At 47.5% G+C, this 19971-nt stretch overlaps 1 protein-coding gene across 1 annotated transcript in view; it reads right to left on the reverse strand.

The window, feature by feature from the left end:
• The window catches only part of DHRSX (dehydrogenase/reductase X-linked), a 272919-nt gene that overhangs the window by 57456 nt on the left and 195492 nt on the right, over positions 1-19971 (reverse strand). The window contains exon 4 of the mRNA XM_054473374.2: positions 11826-11927. Coding sequence (XP_054329349.1) covers positions 11826-11927 — 102 coding nt within the window. The remainder of the gene's footprint in view (positions 1-11825; positions 11928-19971) is intronic.

Here is a 19971-nt window from a genome sequence, read left to right on the forward strand (position 1 = left end):
AGGGGGACAGAGGGGGAGAGGGGGACAGAGGGGGAGAGGGGGAGAGAGGGGGAGAGGGGACAGAGAGGGGGGAGAGGGGGAGAGGGGACAGAGAGAGGGGGAGAGAGGGAGGAGAGGGGAGAGAGGAGAGAGGAGAGAGAGGGGAGAGAGGAGAGAGGGGAGAGAGGAGAGAGGGGGGAGAGGGGAGAGAGGGAAGAGAGCGGAGACAGGGGGGAGAGGGGAGGGGGGAGAGAGGGGGGAGAGGGGAGGGGGGAGAGGGGAGGGGGGAGAGAGGGGGGAGAGAGGGGGGAGAGGGGAGGGGGGAGAGGGGAGGGGGGAGAGAGGGGGGAGAGGGGAGAGGAGAGAGGGGGGAGGGGGGAGGGGAGAGGGGGGGAGAGGGGAGAGGGGGGAGAGAGGGGGGAGAGGGGAGAGGGGGGAGAGAGGGGGGAGACGGGAGGGGAGAGGGGGGAGAGAGGGGGGAGAGGGGAGGGGAGAGAGGGGGGAGAGGGGAGGGGAGAGAGGGGAGAGAGGGGAGGGGAGAGAGGGGAGAGAGGGGGGAGAGGGGAGGGGAGAGAGGGGAGAGAGGGGAGGGGAGAGAGGGGAGAGAGGGGAGAGAGGGGGGAGAGGGGGGAGAGGGGAGGGGAGAGAGGGGGAAGAGGGGAGGGGAGAGAGGGGGAAGAGGGGAGGGGAGAGAGGGGGGAGAGGGGAGGGGAGAGAGGGGGGAGAGGGGAGGGGGGAGGGGGGAGAGGGCAGAGGGGGAGGGGAAGGGCGGAGGGGGGAGGGGGGAGGGAGAGGGGGAGAGGGAGAGGGGGAGGGGGGAGAGGGGGAGAGGGGGAGGGGGGAGAGGGGGAGAGAGGGGGGGGAGAGGGGAGAGAGAGGGGGAGAGAGTGGGAGAGGGGGGAGAGGGGGGAGAGGGGGAGAGAGGGTAGACAGGGGGGAGAGGGGGGAGAGGGGGTGGGGGGAGAGGGGGAGAGGGGGAGGGGGGAGAGGGGGGAGGGGGAGAGGGGGAGAGGGGGAGGGGGAGGGGGGAGGGGGAGGGGGGAGGGGGGAGGGGGAAGAGAAGTCAAGAGCAAAATAGAAGCAGGGACAGGGGTGGATTCAGGAAAGAGACAGAGAGAAAGAGAGAGAAAAAAAGCAAAAGGGAGACGAAAACTGAGACAGTGAAGAAGTGGAAAGAGAGAATGACAGAGAGAATAACAGAGAGACGGGGAGAAGGAGGAGAGAGAGACAGAGAGTTAGAGAGAGAGAGAGAGGAGAAAAGCATTTGAGTAACTGAAAAAACCACTGCTTCTCAACCCACTTCCTAGAATCTGGGGAGGGCGGTGGGAAGGATGGAGCCAGTCCAGGGAGGCTATGGGACCGACGCCCTGAACATCCAGCCTTCTCTGGCAGGGAACAGCCTGCCGCAGAGTCACAGCAGACCACATCCCATGCTGCTGCCAACACCAACACTAAAAGAACATCCAAATGCCTCCTGTTCAGAGGAGGTGCCATTGGGAGAGGCAGGGGAAACCACTACAGAACAGAAAGCTACTCTATCCACAGGAGAGAAGCTCTGGAAGAGAAGCAAACAGAAGGCACGCAGAATAAATGGTCTACACCTGTGCAGACTCAAGGACCCTCTGACAAATGCATGAGCCGTGATGCAACACTTTCCATCTTCCCAGGAGGGAGACCAGATGACTGTGGAGCCTGATTCACATAGAAAATGCCAGGCGCCCACAAAGACAGGAGATGGCTGCTCAGGTGTCTGTCCACCAAAAAGTGAGTCCTCAGTGAGGACCGGCTCCATTGCACCTCAGTCTTCTGTCGATGCAAAACTGCACACCTGGGCTTCCCCTGAATGAATCTTCCTTAACTCTCATGGGTCTTCTAGGTGCCCTGTGCCCATTTGCTCATTTGAATGAACTCATTAGAATTCATTCATTCATTTGCATCATTTGAATTCATTCCTTCCTTTGAATTCACTTGTTCCTTTGAATTCATTCATTCATTTGAATTTATTCGTTTAAATTCACTCATTTGAATTCATTCATTCCTTTGAATTCGTTCATTCCTTTGAATTCACTCATTCCTTTGAATTCACTCATTCCTTTGAATTCATTCATTCCTTTGAATTCACTCATTCATTTGAATTCATTCATTCATTCCTTTGAATTTATTCATTCCTTTGAATTCATTCGTTCCTTTGACTTCATTTGTTCATTCATTGAATTCATTCCTTCATTTGAATTTATTCATTCACTTGAATTCATTCCAATTCCCTCATTTGAATTCATTCATTCATTCCTTTGAATTCATTCCTTTGAATTCATTTGTTCATTCATTTGAATTCATTCATTCATTAGAATTCATTCATTTGAATTCATTTGTTCATTCCTTTGAATTCATTCATTTGCATCCATTCATTCCTCTGAATTCATTCATTCATTTGCATTCTTTCATTCATTCAAATTCACTCATTTGAATTCATTCAAGTGAATGAATGAATTTGAATGAATGAAGAACTGTACCAAAAAAACAGAGTCTTTAGGGCTCTGGCCAGGGAAGAATCATTGTTATTTTTCAGGGTCACCCTGTATCATGGATGTATTTCTTTGGTGGTAGGAAAAATAATGCTTAGTAATTCTTTGTCTCACTAAGAAATTCATCCATTAGAGTTATGGGAAGATGTCTGACAAGGATAAATCTATAAATCCTCTGCAGTTATTAAAAATCTATCAATTTTCAGACATGGGGATGGGAAGCTAGATAAATACAATTTTGAAGTGAATAAACCATAAATAGTGGCTCTGCAGGAGGTCTATTGTTGATTTATTCTTGTGCTTGATAAATCATCACGTTGCCTCTGAGCTTCCCACAGCAGCCAGACAGAGGCAGTTGGGTTCTATTTTCAACCCAATAGCAAATGAAAAAATATTCTATGTCTGAAGTATTTAATGTTTGCAAAACCTTGATTGCTCTAAGAATAAAAAAAGGAAAGCACAAAGTGTAGCTCCTTCTTGCTTTGGAAGTCACCCTTGCTGAGCTCAGCTGGGGCTATTTTCCATGAGACTTGAGGCACGTGGTTGACTAGCAGCAGTTTTGGAGGGAAGGCTCTGGGGAAATAGTTTAGGGCAGCAGTCCCCAACCTTTTTGGCACCAGGGACCACTTTTGTGAACGACAATTTTCTGAAGAGAGATGGTGGATGTGGAATGTGGGGATGGTTTTGGGATGATTCAGGGGCATGACATTTATTGTACACTTTATTTGTATTATTATTACATTGTACTATATGATGAAATAATTCTACAAGTCACCATCATATAGAATCAGTGGGAGCCCTGAGGTTGTTTTCCTGTGACTAGACAGTCCCATCTGGGAGTGATGGGAGACAGTGACAGATCATCAGGAATTAGATTCTCATAAGGAGCACACAACCTAGATCCCTCGCATGCACAGATCATCAGGCTTTAGCTTTTCATAAGGAGTGCACAACCTAAGTCCCTCACATGCACAGTTCACAGTAGGGTTTGTGCTCCTATGAGAATCTAATGCTGCTGCTGATCTGACAGGAGGCAGAGCTCAGGCAGTCGTGTGAACAATGGGGAGTGGCTGTAAATACAGATGAAGCTTTGCTTGTTCACTTGCCACTCATCTTCTGCTGTGTGGCCAGTGTCCTAACAGGCCATGGACTGGTACTATGACCTGGGGGTTGGACAGCCCTGGTTTAGGGGTCTGCAGACCCCCTACTAGCCTCTTAGACACTAAAAGTACCACCACTGGAGTCCTTCCCTGAGGCTGCCTGTAAATGGAAACTCTATTCACGTAAGTTGACACCAGCAATATCCCAAACATACAATCCAGCAATCTCATTTGCACACAACGAAGAAGAATTCTGATGCACAAACCAATGAGAAAAATCCTTGATTTCTTCTCTAAGTCAAGGTACATCTGGCCCAAACTTCACACACGGGCTGGTGATGAACCCATTCTCAGCGCTGACTGTGTAGAATCCAGCCTCCTCATTTGCACACCACGAAGATGAATTCTGATGCACAAACTAAGGCATGCAATAAATGAGAAAAATACTTTGCTTCTTTCCTAAATTCAGGTACATCGGACCCAGGCCTCCGGCACACGGGCTTGTGCTGAATCCATTCTCAGTAGTGCTGACTGTATAGAATCCAGCCTCGTCATTTGCACACCATGAAGATGAATTCTGATGCACAAACCAAGGCGAAAAATGCTTTACTTCCTCTCTAAATCAAGGTTCATCTGGCTCAAGCCTCCAGCACAAGAGCTGGTGATGCATCCATTCTCAGCACAGACTGTGCCATCGGGCTACTTCTGGCTTGAGGAGCACTTACCCCTGCAGCTTTCCATCCACCCTGGGTACCTCAGGAGGCCCCTTTCCAAGCACATGGGGTTCACGAAGCTCCATGGTTCTGTTGCATTTCCAAGAGAACCAAGAGGATTTGTCAACAAGAGACTGCCTCTCTGCATTTCTGTCTTCTTGCGAAGAGTGCGCAATGGGTATTCAACACAGCCTCCAAAAGTGAAGTCTCCAGCTCTTTTCTAGAAGCTTCTGTCTGAACCCACAGAGGAAAAAAAAAATCCAGACCCTCTGCAACTGAGCTCTTCTCAACAGTGACCCCAGGGACAAAATGAACCTTAGTCAGCCACAAAAACCTACAGGGAGTCCAGGAAAGCCACAGCCTGAGCAACCTCCTGAAAGATGTAGAACAAAAAGATAAAAGGAAGAAAGCGCAAAGTGTTATTTCAAGCCATCATCTTGTAACAAATGGATTCTCATTATCACCTCCTGGAAATGGTGTTCTGAGCAGCACAGGCTGGGGAATTCCAGGGAGGCGTGTGACTTGGGGTGCAATCTTCTCTGTACTTTACACGACTGTGTTGTCATATTGCAAGAGGTGTGTTTTCTAAGGCAGGACATTTCACAGAATGATTATTAATCCAATGTTTGCTTCCTTTGCTAGAGTATGATTTCCATGAGGTCAAGAACCTTGTTTATTATTTTATTTTTCCTGCAAGTGAAGTACGTGAAGGGCAGAGTAGGTAGGTATGGCGGGCTAAATAATGCACAACTCAAGATGTTCAGGTCCACATTATTCATGTAGGAGACAGAATCATGACCCCAAAAATGCCCACATTGTAATCCCCATGTGGCAGACAGAATCATGGCCCCAAAGATGTCCACATCCTAATCCCCATGTGGAAGACAAAATAATGGCCCCGAAGATGTCCACATCCCAATCCCCATGTGGTACACAGAACAATGGCCCCGAAGACGTCCACATCCCAATCCCCATGTGGTACACAGAACAATGGCCCCGAAGACGTCCACATCCCAATCCCCATGTGGTACACAGAACAATGGCCCCGAAGACGTCCACATCCCAATCCCCATGTGGTACACAGAACAATGGCCCCGAAGACGTCCACATCCCAATCCCCATGTGGTACACAGAACAATGGCCCCGAAGACGTCCACATCCCAATCCCCATGTGGTACACAGAACAATGGCCCCGAAGACGTCCACATCCCAATCCCCATGTGGTACACAGAACAATGGCCCCGAAGACGTCCACATCCCAATCCCCATGTGGTACACAGAACAATGGCCCCGAAGACGTCCACATCCCAATCCCCATGTGGTACACAGAACAATGGCCCCGAAGACGTCCACATCCCAATCCCCATGTGGTACACAGAACAATGGCCCCGAAGACGTCCACATCCCAATCCCCATGTGGTACACAGAACAATGGCCCCGAAGACGTCCACATCCCAATCCCCATGTGGTACACAGAACAATGGCCCCGAAGACGTCCACATCCCAATCCCCATGTGGTACACAGAACAATGGCCCCGAAGACGTCCACATCCCAATCCCCATGTGGTACACAGAACAATGGCCCCGAAGACGTCCACATCCCAATCCCCATGTGGTACACAGAACAATGGCCCCGAAGACGTCCACATCCCAATCCCCATGTGGTACACAGAACAATGGCCCCGAAGACGTCCACATCCCAATCCCCATGTGGTACACAGAACAATGGCCCCGAAGACGTCCACATCCCAATCCCCATGTGGTACACAGAACAATGGCCCCGAAGACGTCCACATCCCAATCCCCATGTGGTACACAGAACAATGGCCCCGAAGACGTCCACATCCCAATCCCCATGTGGTACACAGAACAATGGCCCCGAAGACGTCCACATCCCAATCCCCATGTGGTACACAGAATAATGGCCCCGAAGATGTCCACATCCGAATCCCCATGTGGAAGCAGAACAATGGCCCCGAAGATGTCCACATCCCAATCCCCATGTGGTACACAGAACAATGGCCCCGAAGACGTCCACATCCCAATCCCCATGTGGTACACAGAACAATGGCCCCGAAGACGTCCACATCCCAATCCCCATGTGGTACACAGAACAATGGCCCCGAAGACGTCCACATCCCAATCCCCATGTGGTACACAGAACAATGGCCCCGAAGACGTCCACATCCGAATCCCCATGTGGTACACAGAACAATGGCCCCGAAGACGTCCACATCCGAATCCCCATGTGGTACACAGAACAATGGCCCCGAAGACGTCCACATCCCAATCCCCATGTGGTACACAGAACAATGGCCCCGAAGACGTCCACATCCCAATCCCCATGTGGTACACAGAATAATGGCCCCGAAGACGTCCACATCCCAATCCCCATGTGGTACACAGAATCATGGCCCCGAAGACGTCCACATCCCAATCCCCATGTGGCACACAGAATAATGGCCCCGAAGACGTCCACATCCCAATCCCCATGTGGTACACAGAATAATGGCCCCGAAGACGTCCACATCCCAATCCCCATGTGGTACACAGAATAATGGCCCCGAAGACGTCCACATCCCAATCCCCATGTGGTACACAGAATAATGGCCCCGAAGACGTCCACATCCCAATCCCCATGTGGCACACAGAATAATGGCCCCGAAGACGTCCACATCCCAATCCCCATGTGGCACACAGAATAATGGCCCCGAAGACGTCCACATCCCAATCCCCATGTGGTACACAGAATAATGGCCCCGAAGACGTCCACATCCCAATCCCCATGTGGTACACAGAATAATGGCCCCGAAGACGTCCACATCCCAATCCCCATGTGGTACACAGAATAATGGCCCCGAAGACGTCCATATCCCAATCCCCATGTGGTACACAGAATAATGGCCCCGAAGACGTCCACATCCCAATCCCCATGTGGTACACAGAATAATGGCCCCGAAGACGTCCACATCCGAATCCCCATGTGGCAGACAGAATAATGGCCCCGAAGACGTCCACATCCCAATCCCCATGTGGTACACAGAATAATGGCCCCGAAGACGTCCACATCCCAATCCCCATGTGGAAGCAGAACAATGGCCCCGAAGATGTCCACATCCCAATCCCCATGTGGTACACAGAATAATGGCCCCGAAGACGTCCACATCCTAATCCCCATGTGGTACACAGAATAATGGCCCCGAAGACGTCCACATCCCAATCCCCATGTGGAAGCAGAATAATGGCCCCGAAGACGTCCACATCCCAATCCCCATGTGGAAGCAGAATAATGGCCCCGAAGACGTCCACATCCCAATCCCCATGTGGTACACAGAATAATGGCCCCGAAGACGTCCACATCCCAATCCCCATGTGGTACACAGAACAATGGCCCCGAAGACGTCCACATCCGAATCCCCATGTGGTACACAGAATAATGGCCCCGAAGACGTCCACATCCCAATCCCCATGTGGTACACAGAATAATGGCCCCGAAGACGTCCACATCCCAATCCCCATGTGGTACACAGAATCATGGCCCCGAAGACGTCCACATCCCAATCCCCATGTGGAAGCAGAACAATGGCCCCGAAGACATCCACATCCCAATCCCCATGTGGTACACAGAATAATGGCCCCGAAGATGTCCATATCCCAATCCCCATGTGGAAGCAGAACAATGGCCCCGAAGATGTCCATATGCTAATTGCCATGTGGTAGATAGAGTAATGGCCCCAAAGATGTTCACATTCTAAACCTCATGTGGGAAACAGAATAATGGCCCCAAAGATGCCCACATCCTAATCCCATGTGGTACACAGAATAATGGCTCCAAAGATGTCCACAGCCTAATCCTCATGTGGTCGACAGAATAACAGCCCCAGAGATGCCCACAACCTATTCCCAATTTGGAAGAGTAATAACTCAAAACATGAAAAAATGTCCATGTCCTCATCTCTGGAACACATGAAAATGTGACTTTCACGGCAAAAGGGCCTTTGTAGATGTGAATCAGTGGAAGATCTTGAGATGAGGTGATTATCTGGGATGATCCTGGTGGGCCCCAAATAATCACAATGGTCCTTCTACAAGGCAGGCACAAGAGCAAGAGTAAGTGAAGGAGACAAAAAAAAGAGAAGGCAAGATGAGAGAGAGAAGGGAAGAGAAATGAAGAGAGGGAGGGAGAGAGAGAGAGAACAAGAAAGAGATTCAAAGGTGTCTCATTGCTGGCTTTGTTGTTGTTTTTGTTGTTGTTTTGAGATGGAGTTTTGCTCTTGTTGCCCAGTCTGGAGTGCAATGGCATGATCTCGGCTTACTGCAACCTCTGCCTCCTGGGTTCAAGCAATACTCCTGCCTCAGCCTCCCAAGGAGCTGGGATTACAGGCATGCGCCACCATGCCCAGCTAATTTTGTATTTTTAGTAGAGATGGGGTTTCACTATGTTGTCCAGATTGGTCTCGAACTCCTGACCTCACGTAATCCACCTGCCTCGGCCTCCCAAAGTGCTGAGGTTACAGGCGTGAGCCACTATCATTGCTGGCTTTAAGGCCGGGTTGGAGGCCATGGGTGAAGAAATGCTGACAGTCTTCTAAAAACTGGGGAAGGAAATACTCTCCTCTAGAACCAGTGTCAGCCATAGACTCAGGAATTTCACACTGGACTTACTGGCTTGAGGTGCCTCTGACGCATTGAGCGAAGGTAAAAGGTCTTAGCATGGAAGAAAGATCTAGATAAGTCTAGGAAGAAGTAAACACAATATGTGCATGAGATTTTCCACAGAAGAGATAGGGTACAGAGATAATCCAACAACAAGACCCTTTTGATTCAAATTCAACCCTCTCCCAGTTTCCAGAATATTTTTGTTTGTTTCTGAGAGCCCTGTGTGCCTTGTTTAAAATCTGTTGAGAAAAGGAACAGAGGAGAATCCTAGGAACGCGATAGCCATTTCAAAAGGTAAACGTGGTGGTTGAGTGATGGAGTATACACTGGTGAGCCTGTGTCAACTGGTGTTAGCCTGTATCCACTGTCACAAATGTGGTTCATATATACATTGCTCAGTAAAATTCTGTTCCCCCCAGAACAGAGTAAGTTTCTGCTAGAGAAACATATATCTGAGATTCCTAATTTTTTTTTTTTTTAAACAGTCTCGCTCTGTTGCCCAGGCTGGAGTGCAATGGTGTGGTCTCGGCTCACTGCAGCCTCCACCTCCCAGGTTCAAGTGATTCTCCTGCCTCAGCCTCCCGAGTAACTGGGACTACAGATGCCTGCCACCACGCCTGGCTAATATTTGTATTTTTAGTAGTGACAGGGTTTCACCATATCGGTCAAGCTGGTCTCAAACTTGTGACCTCAGGTGATCCGCCCACCTCAGCCTCCCAAAGTGCTGGGATTACAGGGGTGAGCCACCGCGTCTGGCCTGAGATTCGTAATTTTTTCTGCTTACTGGTGGATGCAAGCCCATACCAAATGGATGGAAGTAGTTGCACAAAAGTCCTAAGAGGACAGACAGTTCTGTTTTGTGTGTCTTTGTGAAAGGGCACCATGTTCATGTACGCATTTCCATCTCCAACTGCTCTGTGATAAAGTGCTCCCATTACTAAGGAGTAAGGGTGTTACACAGAATGAGGAAACGAGACGTTGGGTTGTATAGGATCTCCACAGTGCCTCTAAGTGGTCTCCACATTTGGTGACTTATAATGCTATAATTCTAATCACTTATAATACTGATGGGTCTTCAGCAAAGGAAGTCCACACCCAGTGCTGAGACAGAAGATTCCAAATGGCTGTTGACTGGGAAATCATTTATTCCTGCATAGAAGCTTCAGATCTCACCAGGATGGCAAATATGAAAAATGTTATTCATCTCCAAAGAAGACACAGAAAGTTAAAATCATTCCGGACCTTCCAACAAGAGCCACTAGCATTGATAATACGATGTTTCTTACCAGGCTAACTACATGGAAATGGTGTTGTCTGTAGCTATTTGAGTGGCACTCACACAACACAGCTATGTCTGCACATATTTTTATGCATAAATACATATACATCATACATCAAATACATATACAAATACATATGCACTCACACATCATAGCTATGTCTGTACAAATTTTTATGCATAAATTGGCGTCACACTCTATGTATAGTTTTATATCCCATGCTTCTCCTTTAAACTCTAGCATAATAATTTCCAATTAAACAAGTGGGTTGAGGGGGAAGCGTGGATATTTCATCCACTTTCCTATCCTCCAATCCCATTAATGTTATAGAAAAACATGAAACACATCGAGACAAAAAGAAAAAAAATTAGATGGAAGCTACCACATCTTGGCAGCTGGAAACAGACAGGTATTACAACTTTAGTACAAAGAATAATGCTTTCTCCCTCCTTACAGACATGTCCATATCCTAATCTCCAGAATTTATGAAAATGGTATGTTAGATAGCACAAGGGGTTTTGCAGAATTAAGAATCTTTAATGGTCTAGGTGGGTAATGGAGTAATTACATTGGGTAATCACAAGACTCTTTTGCTGATTTTTTTGTCTGCCATCTGAAGTGTCAATACTTGATAAATATTTCATGTATTTGAAAGGAATGTGCTGTCTCTATGGGCTCACTGTTTGACGTACGTCTGTTCTATCCACTGTATTAATGTCACTATTTATTTCCTCTCTGAATTTCCATTTGGTCTCCATCTGTGAAAGTGAAAGTGATGTGTTAAATTCTACTAGCACACATGTTTTTTGGTGTATTTCTGAGAGCTTTAGTTCTATGTATTTACTTAGTTTGGAGATGTCAATAACTGTACCTCCTCAGTGTGGAGGGTTCAGGTTAACTTTTATAAAAAAATAAAATGGACTGTAGCAGGGGATGAGGGTAATGGGTATCAGTATTATGAGGAGAAACATTAAGTGTTGCAATGACCTTAAGAGCTCAGCATGGCTCAAAGAATGGCTCAAGGTCAACAGTAAGTGTTGCAATGACTTTAAGAGCTCAGTGTGGCTCAAAGAAGGGCTCAAGATCAAGGGTGGTTTGTGTTGAAGATTGGCAGATGGGCAGATTGAAGATGGGGAGGGGGAGATATTGACTGCACCTGTCTGGGTGAGAATGTTGAACAGGGGGTAAAATCAAGAGATAAATGGTAAGGAGCTTCTAGTGCCCAAATAATGACTCAGGGGAATGTGGTGATGGTTCTGTAAGATAACATTTGGGAAAACCCCAACCCTTAGCATGTGCCTAATACACTTTAGTCCAAGTGGACAAGTCAACATGTCAACTCCATACAACATGTTATCGCGTTTACCATTATTTCAAAGTAACATGCTAGCAAGAATGATGCTCTTCCAAAGCTATCTGTGAAATGAAGCAGTGACTAGAAATAGCAGGTATGTTCAATAATTTCCATGGATATCCTGTTTTGCTGAGACAGTTCTCTCCCATGAAAGCTAGAGTTCCTGTTTGCATTCAAATTAACCCCTGGCTTGCAGCATTTTCACCAGGACTCACCATTGTTGATCAGGACATGGAGAGGAATCTTCTTCACCTTGAATTTCTGCACAAACTGCCGGATGGACGTCATGGAAGCCAAGTCACAGTATAAAAATTCCACTGGAAAAGGACAACAACAAAAAATAGTTGGTTATCTTCCAACCTATTTCAGAGACTAAGAAAATTTCTAAACAGGTCAATTTCATCTAGGAAGTAACACTTTTTTTTTTCTGCTCTTTTTGAGATGGAGTCTCGCTCTGTTGACCAGGCTGGAGTGCTGTGGCATGATCTCAGCTCACTGCAGCCTCTGCTTCCTGGGTTCCAGTGATTCTCCTGCCTCAGCCTCCCAGGTAGCTGGGATTATAGGCACAGGCCACCACGCCCAGCTAATTTTTGTATATATATATATATATTTTTTTTCTTTTTTTTTAGTAGAGACAATGTTTCACCACATTGGCCAGGCTGGTCTCGAACTCTTGAACTCAGGTGATCCGCCCACCTCGGCCTCCCAAAGTGCTGGGGATTACAGGCATGAGCCACCGCGCCCGTCCAGGAAGTAACACTGAATTGGACATGTCAGTAGGGTACAATAAGGAGATCATACTGTAGGGAGATCAATGAGTCACATCCTTGTAGTCCCCTTCCCTTGAGTCTGTGTGGGACCTGTGACGTGAGCTGATATTTTGTGAGAGCGCCTTGGGGCCAGAACCTGGGCATGGCCTCTCTAGGAGCTGACAGCAGCCCCTGGCCAAAAGCCAGCAAGATACTCAGATCCCCAGATCTGCAGCTTCCAGGAATTGGATTCTGCATATAACCATGTGAATTTCAAAGATCCTCAGCTCCAGAGAGGACCTCAGGCCAGATGACACTTTGATTGTAGCCTAGTGAGACCCAGAAGAGAGAACGCAGTTACACCTGCCCAGATTCCTGACCCACAGCAGCTGTGGGATAGTAAGTATGAGCCCTTCCACGCTGCTGAGTCTGTGGGTTATTTTGTTACACAGCATATGTAACTGATACACAAAATGACTCAGAAGCAAGGACTTCCTTCTTCTGCAGTAGAATAATAAAAGAGGGTTAGTACTTGCTTGTATTTATTGCTTGTATTTTCGTGTGGTTCCTGCATTTTGCAATACCGAAGCACAAAGCTGGGGAACATACGCACATTTGTTTTGATTGTTATCGAAGACCATAAATAGTTCCCTTCCTCCCATACGTAGCCCATTCTCTTGACTTTCCTTTTCTGGGAGGGACTGTGGGGTTCTCACCAAGAGATGCTCCTGTGCCTCACTTGGGGATCGTAAAGGCAAATGTGTCACCTCCTTCAGGAAGTTTTCCTGAACCGCAAGCCACGCCGGGCATCCCTAGATCTGGCCTCGCATGAAAGTACCCATCATTGCACCTCCTCACTTGCACGACCAGTATGTTTTTAAGCATGTCTCATACGCCTTGGATGCTATGTAACTTTGGAACATACATTGAAATGAGGCACCTTTGAGTGTCTGGAGCTGGGCTCTCTGGGCACACTCAGAAAAAAATCAGCGGAAGAGGTAAACGGAAGATGTATTCCGGGAGCTTGGGCCACATCCTCTGCTGTCACTCTGCCGCATGCCAGCTTCTGCCCCAGACGGAGGGGAAGGAAGGAGAGGGAAAAAGAGAAAAGGAGAAAAGAAGAAAAGGGGAGAAAGGTGAAGTGAAAAATATCAGCATGAAGCAAAAATGTGTCCTCAGACAAAGAGAAAATGCATAGACCCCAGGCAGATAGGAATGGGATCCAGGCAGATACACCCCAGGCAGATAGGAATAGGACCCAGGCAGATACTCCCCAGGCAGATAGGAATAGGACCCAGGCAGACAGGAATAGGACCCAGGCAGATACGAATAGGACCCAGGCAGATACGAATAGGACCCAGGCAGATACGAATAGGACCCAGGCAGATACGAATAGGACCCAGGCAGATACGAATAGGACCCAGGCAGATACGAATAGGACCCAGGCAGATACGAATAGGACCCAGGCAGATATGAATAGGACCCAGGCAGATACGAATAGGACCCTGGCAGACAGGAATAGGACCCAGGCAGACAGACCCCAGGCAGACAGGAATAGGACCCAGGCAGGCACTACAAGCTGTGAGCATCGTCTTGGGAATATGCAAATATGTTTGTGCTGAATTACTTTCCTTTTTAAAATTATTTATGCATTTATTGAGACACGGTCTCGTTCTGTCACCCAGGCTGGAGTGCAGAGGTGTGATCTCGGCTCATGGCAGCCTCCACCTCCTGAATTCAAGCGATTCTCCCTCCTCAGCCTCCCGAGTAGCTGGGACCACAGGTGCGAAACACCACACCTGGCTACTTTTTGTAGTTGTTGTAGAGATGGGATTTTGCAATGTTGCCCAAGCCGGACTCGAACTCCTGGGCTCAAGTGATCCGCCCGCCTTGACCTCTCAAAGTGCTGGGATTACCATCGTGAGCCACCTCGCCTGGCCATCCTTTCCTATGGTAGTAAGAATGTGGTAGGCTAAATGATGGTATCCTCCACTCCATCCCTAAAAATCTCCTGGTCCTCATCTCTAGAACCTGTGAAAAGATTACCTTGTATGAAAATAGGGTGTTTAGACATTAAAGGTTTTAAAATGAGGAAATTATCCTGTATTAGCCTAAATATAATGACAAAGATTTTTGTTTTTTGTTAGCTTTTATAGAGACAGGGGTCTATGTTGCCAAGGTAGGTCTCAAACTCCTGGCCCTGTTATCATACTGCTGCCCAAAATGCTGGGATGACAGGTGTGCGGAGTTTTTTTGTTTGTTTGTTTGTTTTTTGACAAAGTCTTGCTCTGTCACCCAGGCTGGAGCACAGTGGTGCAATCTTGGCTGACTGCAACCTCCACTTCCCGAGTTCAAGTGATTCTCCCTTCCTCAGTCTCCCGAGTAGCTGGGATTACAGGCACCCGCCACCACGCCCGGCTAATTTTTGTATTTTTAGTAAAGATGGGGTTTCACCATGTCGGCCAGGCTGGTCTCAAACTCCTGACCTCAGGTGATCCACCTGCCTCGGCCTCCCAAAGTGCTGGGATGACAGGCATGAGCCACCACGCCCAGCCTGGGGTTTTTATAAGAAGGAGGAACAGGGATGCTTGAGACAGATGAGAGAAAATGATGATGTGAAGACAGAGGCAGAGACTGGAGTGATGCAGCCACAAGCCCTGGGATGCCTGGAGCCCCCAGGAGCTGGGGGAGGCCAAAAGGATCCTCCCGTAGAGCATCCGGATGGAGCTCAGCCCTGAGACCCCTTGGATTTAAACTCTTGTCCTCCAGACCTGGGAGAGGATATATTTCTATTGTGCAAGTTCCCCAGTTTTGTTTTGTTTTGTTTTAGTTCAATATGATTTTATTCAAAAATGTGTACAGTTGAAGGAGGAATCTGGTCTTTTCTTAAAAAAAAAAAAAACAACAATTTTCACAGTATGTATTTGGCCATTTTAGCTCTGTAGTGAACAATACCAGAAAAGGAAGTTTCTGTTCAAGATCCTGACTCCAGCACACTCAGCCAGGTTGATTGGCAAGATGACACATTTCCTGGTCTGAAGCTCACAGCCAATCCTCTCACCCAAGTGGAACACCAGTTCTTCTCCAGGCGCGTGCAGGCACGCACACACACACACACACACACACACACACACGAGGTCTTATTTTCACTGCTCTACACAGGGCCCTGAGAACCCTTAATTTTAAAGTTGGGAAAAATGGGCCAGGCGCGGTGGCTCACGCCTGTAATCCCAGCACTTTGGGAGGCCGAGGTGGGCAGATCACCTGAGGTCGGGAGTTCAAGACCAGCCTGGCCAACATGGAGAAACCCCATCTCTACTAAAAGTACAAAATTAGCCGGGCATGGTGGCACATGGCTGTAATCCCAGCTACTAGGGAGGCTAAGGCAGGAGAATCACTTGAACCTGGGAGGCAGAGGTTGCAGTGAGCCGAGATCGCACCATTGCACTCCAGCCTGGGCAACAAGAGTGAAACTCTTCTCAAAAAAAAAAAAAAAAAAAAAGTTGGGAAAAATGTGGAAGGATTCCTTAACTCATTGTCTGCGACAAATCCAACTACTTTTTAACTCTTAACAATTGCAAGTATAAAATACTTGAAATTGACAAGATGCTCCATTTAATGGAATGACTCAAATGCTAAACAATTAGGTCAAGTCACATGCTTGAATACGTTTAAATGTCACTTAACACTTACTGACAGAAGATAAGATGTGCTTTTTACAGTAACCCTAAGGAACTTACACAGAATAAAAATCTTAACCCTAATGCAGTGTGAATCCATGGTAACAAATGCCTTCTGTCACTGTGATTCTGACAGTGAGACAGTATCATATGAAGACGGGAGATTCACGCACCTGCTGTGTCTGATGCCCCTTTCGGCACCTAGCACAGTGAATGATGTCCACCCTTCCCGTAGCCCACACACCAGACCCTCCAATGGAGAAAGTGATTCTACAATTCTCACTGTTGCTCTTGAGGCTGCCAATAACTCATCCAACTTTTCTTTTATTTGCAACTCAGTGACAGACGGTAAACCCTGAGACTCAAGAAGATAACCTCATCTGGTCAGGTGTGGTGGCTCACGCCTGTAACCCCAGCACTTTGGGAGGCTGAGGTGGGTGGATCACCTGAGGTCAGGAGTTCGAGACCAGCCTGGCCAACATGGTGAAATCCGGTCTCTACTAAAAATACAAAAATTAGCCGGGTGTGGTGGTGCACGCCTGTAATCCCAGATATTCGGAAGGCTGAGGCAGGACAATCGTTTGAACCCTGGCGGTGGAGGTTGCAGTGAGCCGAGATCACAGCACTGCACTCCAGCCTGGGCGACAGAGCAAGACTATGTCTCAAAAAAAAGAAGATAACTTCATCCACAGAAGAATTTCTAACATCTAAAGGGGTTTCCTGAGGGCAAGTCAGAAATACAGATTTCTGAAATTAATGCTGCCCAAGAGATGAAGTCAACTGGAAAGACACAGAGGCATGTGTTGATAAATAGGGATCAAGAAGAAAAAAAAAATTTCTTTTGTTTGGAGTTCTGGCAAATCGCCTGGTTTGGAGGAACTGAATTACCCCTTCCTTTCTTCTTTGCGATAGAGAACACTGTTATGGAATGAACTGTACCTCCCTAAAAAATCCTTTTGTCTGAGGCTCTGGCAAACCTCCTAGTTTGGAGGAATTGAATAGCGCCTTCCTTTTTTCTTTGCAATAGATACAGCACATCGTTATACACTGAGCTGTGCCCTCCCTCACTCATCATCAGAACCCTTAAACTCCAATGTGACTTTATTTTCAGATAGGGCCTATAGGAGCTCATAAGGGTGAGGCCTTCGTCCAGTAGGACTGGTGTCCTTATAATCAGAGAACCACACACCAGGTGTGATGGTTAATGCTGAGTGTCAACCTGATTGGATTGAAGGATGCAAAGTATTGATCCTGGGTGTGTCTGTGAGGGTGTGGCCAAACGAGTTTAACATTTGAGTCAGTGGGCTGGGAAAAGCAGACCCACCCTTAATCAGGGTGGGCACCATCTAATCAGCTGCCAGCACGGCCAGAACAAAAAGCAGGCAAAAGAATGTGAAAAGGTTAGACTGGCTTAGCCTCCCATGTTACAGCTTTCTCCCATGCTGGATGCTTCCTGCCCTCAAAAATTGGACTCCAAGTTCTTCGGCTTTAGGACTGGGGCTGGCTTCCTTTCTCCTCAGCTTGCAGACAGCTTACTGTAGGACCTTGTGATCCTGTGAGTTAATACTGAATAAACCCCCCTTTATATATAGCTATTTATCCTGTTAGTTATATCCCTCTAGAGAACCCTGGCCAATACAGGGTCCCTCACCCCCTACATCTATAACCCCGCTGCCTCAGTTGATAGGAAAGCAGAAAGAGCCCCTTTTTAATGTTTAATTTTATTAAGTATGCAATTTCCCCGTGCTCAAACTCATGTTGATTTCAAAAACTATCCGTTTAAAACATGTGGACAGGGTGACAATTCATAGCAGGTGACAAAAATGTTTTATAAATAATATCCACGGAAACAGAAGGTGTCACTGTCTGCAGAATGCAGCCAAAATATTCAGAAGATTTGTATCACTCTAAGTTCTTGTGCTAGTAAGAAATAAAAAAGCAGGCCAGGCATGGTGGCTCACGCCTGTAATCCCAGGACTTTGGGAGGCTGAGGCGGGCGGATCACCTGACTTCAGGAGTTCGAGACCAGCCTGGCCAACATGGCAAAACGCTGTCTCTACTAAAAGTACAAAAATTAGCTGGGCATGGTGGTGCATGCCTGTAATCCCAGCTACTTGGGAGACTGAGGCAGGGGAATCACTTCAACCTGGGAGGTGGAGGTTGCAGTGAGCCGAGACCATGCCACTGCACTCCAGCCTGGCGACAGTGCCAGACTCTCTCTCAAAAAAAAAAACCTGGGTAAATACATGAATCATTAGATATTAGCCTTTCTTTGCTAAGCCTTGCACATTTCCACAAGGTGTCTCTGGAAGCAGGTTAGCTTTGGTCTTATCCAGAGATGAGAGGGATGGGCCATGACGTGCCATCCTGCAGCATTCTGGTCTTTGCATGATCACAGCTGGTTGCACTGCAGGAGCACTCCAGGTCTTTTCACCTAGTTCTTTGTTGTTGTTTTTGTTTTCTGAGACAGAGTTTCACCCTGTTGCTCAGGCTGAACTGCGGTTGTGCGATTTTGGCTCACTGCAACCTCCGCCTCCTGGGTTCAAGCGATTCTCCTGCCTCGGCCTCCTGAGTAGCTGGGACTACAGGCACCCACCACCACGCCCGGCTAATTTTTGTGTTTTAGTACAGACAGGGTTTCACCATGTTGCCCAGGCTGTTCTTGAACTCCGGACCTTGTGATCTGCCCACCTCGGTCTCCCAAAGTGCTGGGATTATAGGTGTGAACCACCTCGCCCGGCCTCATCTAGCTCTTGATGACATACTCAGACCAACCCCTAGGGTCCTGGGTCCCCGGAACAGACGTGGGCATGGCTCCTATATCACAAGAACTGGCGCTTTCTGCAGCACACACCTGAGGTCGAGACACATCAATTAGGTTTTGTTTTATTGTGGCTGATCTAGGACACTTTAAATACCACAACACCCAAGAGTCAGCCAAACGTGGCAGCCAAAAGTGCTCCTGACCTTGTGATCTGAAATATATACTTTAACCTTCTCTTGGCAGGCATGTTTTAAGATAATCTAACAGCTTCCTCCTCATGGAGAATGAAGCCCATCTGTGCCAAGTCACCAGCCCATCAAGGAAAAGGAAATAAGTACTTTCAATATTTTCCTTAGAGAAATACAGTTGGGTAGGCAGGTGCAGTGGCTCACACCTGTTATCCCAACACTTTGGGAGGCCGAGGCGGGTGGATCGCTTGAGGTCAGGAGCTCAAGACCAGCCTGGCCAACATGGTGAAACCCCGTCTCTACTAAAAATACAAAAATTAGCCGGGCGTAGGGGCAGGAACCTGAAATCCCAGCTACTTGGATGGCTGAGGCAGGAGAATTGCTTAAACCCGGGAGGTGGAGGTTGCAGTGAGCCGAGATCACACCACTGCACTCCAGCCTGGGCGACAGAGCCAGACTGTCTGAAAAAATAAATAAATAAATAAATATATTGGACGGTATGATGGTACGCACACTCCTGAATCAGACGGCTGCCACTGTGTGAACTGTTACTGCAAGTTGTCTGTGGTGAGATATGTTCAGAAATTGAAAGTAAATGTTTAGAAACTTAACAAAAAATAATGACAGTCATTTAAGCTTTGCTCAATCCAATGACTTAAAAAAAACACACTGAGAGCTTTAGTTTCCATGTTTCTTAAATGCATTTTTTTTTTTTTAGTAATTCATTTTTATTGTATCTACGACAGTTACCAATCTGCTGCAGATTAGGGAAGAGGCAGTTTTGCCATGGAGAGTTTGAAAGCACTGCTTCTGAGCACAGTGTCATCTGGATAGAAATTCCTGAGGTACTGCTGTAATTTTCTGCAAAAACACTTGTGGGGATGTAAGAAAGAGGAAAACCCATACTACTGCTAATAATTGGAACCAGTGATCAAAGGATGGGTAAAAGCACACGCTGAGCTTCCAAAAACAGCAGTGTG

This window comes from Pongo pygmaeus, chromosome Y, assembly GCF_028885625.2.
Source record: "Pongo pygmaeus isolate AG05252 chromosome Y, NHGRI_mPonPyg2-v2.0_pri, whole genome shotgun sequence".
In the NCBI taxonomy this organism is placed as follows: Eukaryota; Metazoa; Chordata; class Mammalia; order Primates; family Hominidae; genus Pongo; species Pongo pygmaeus.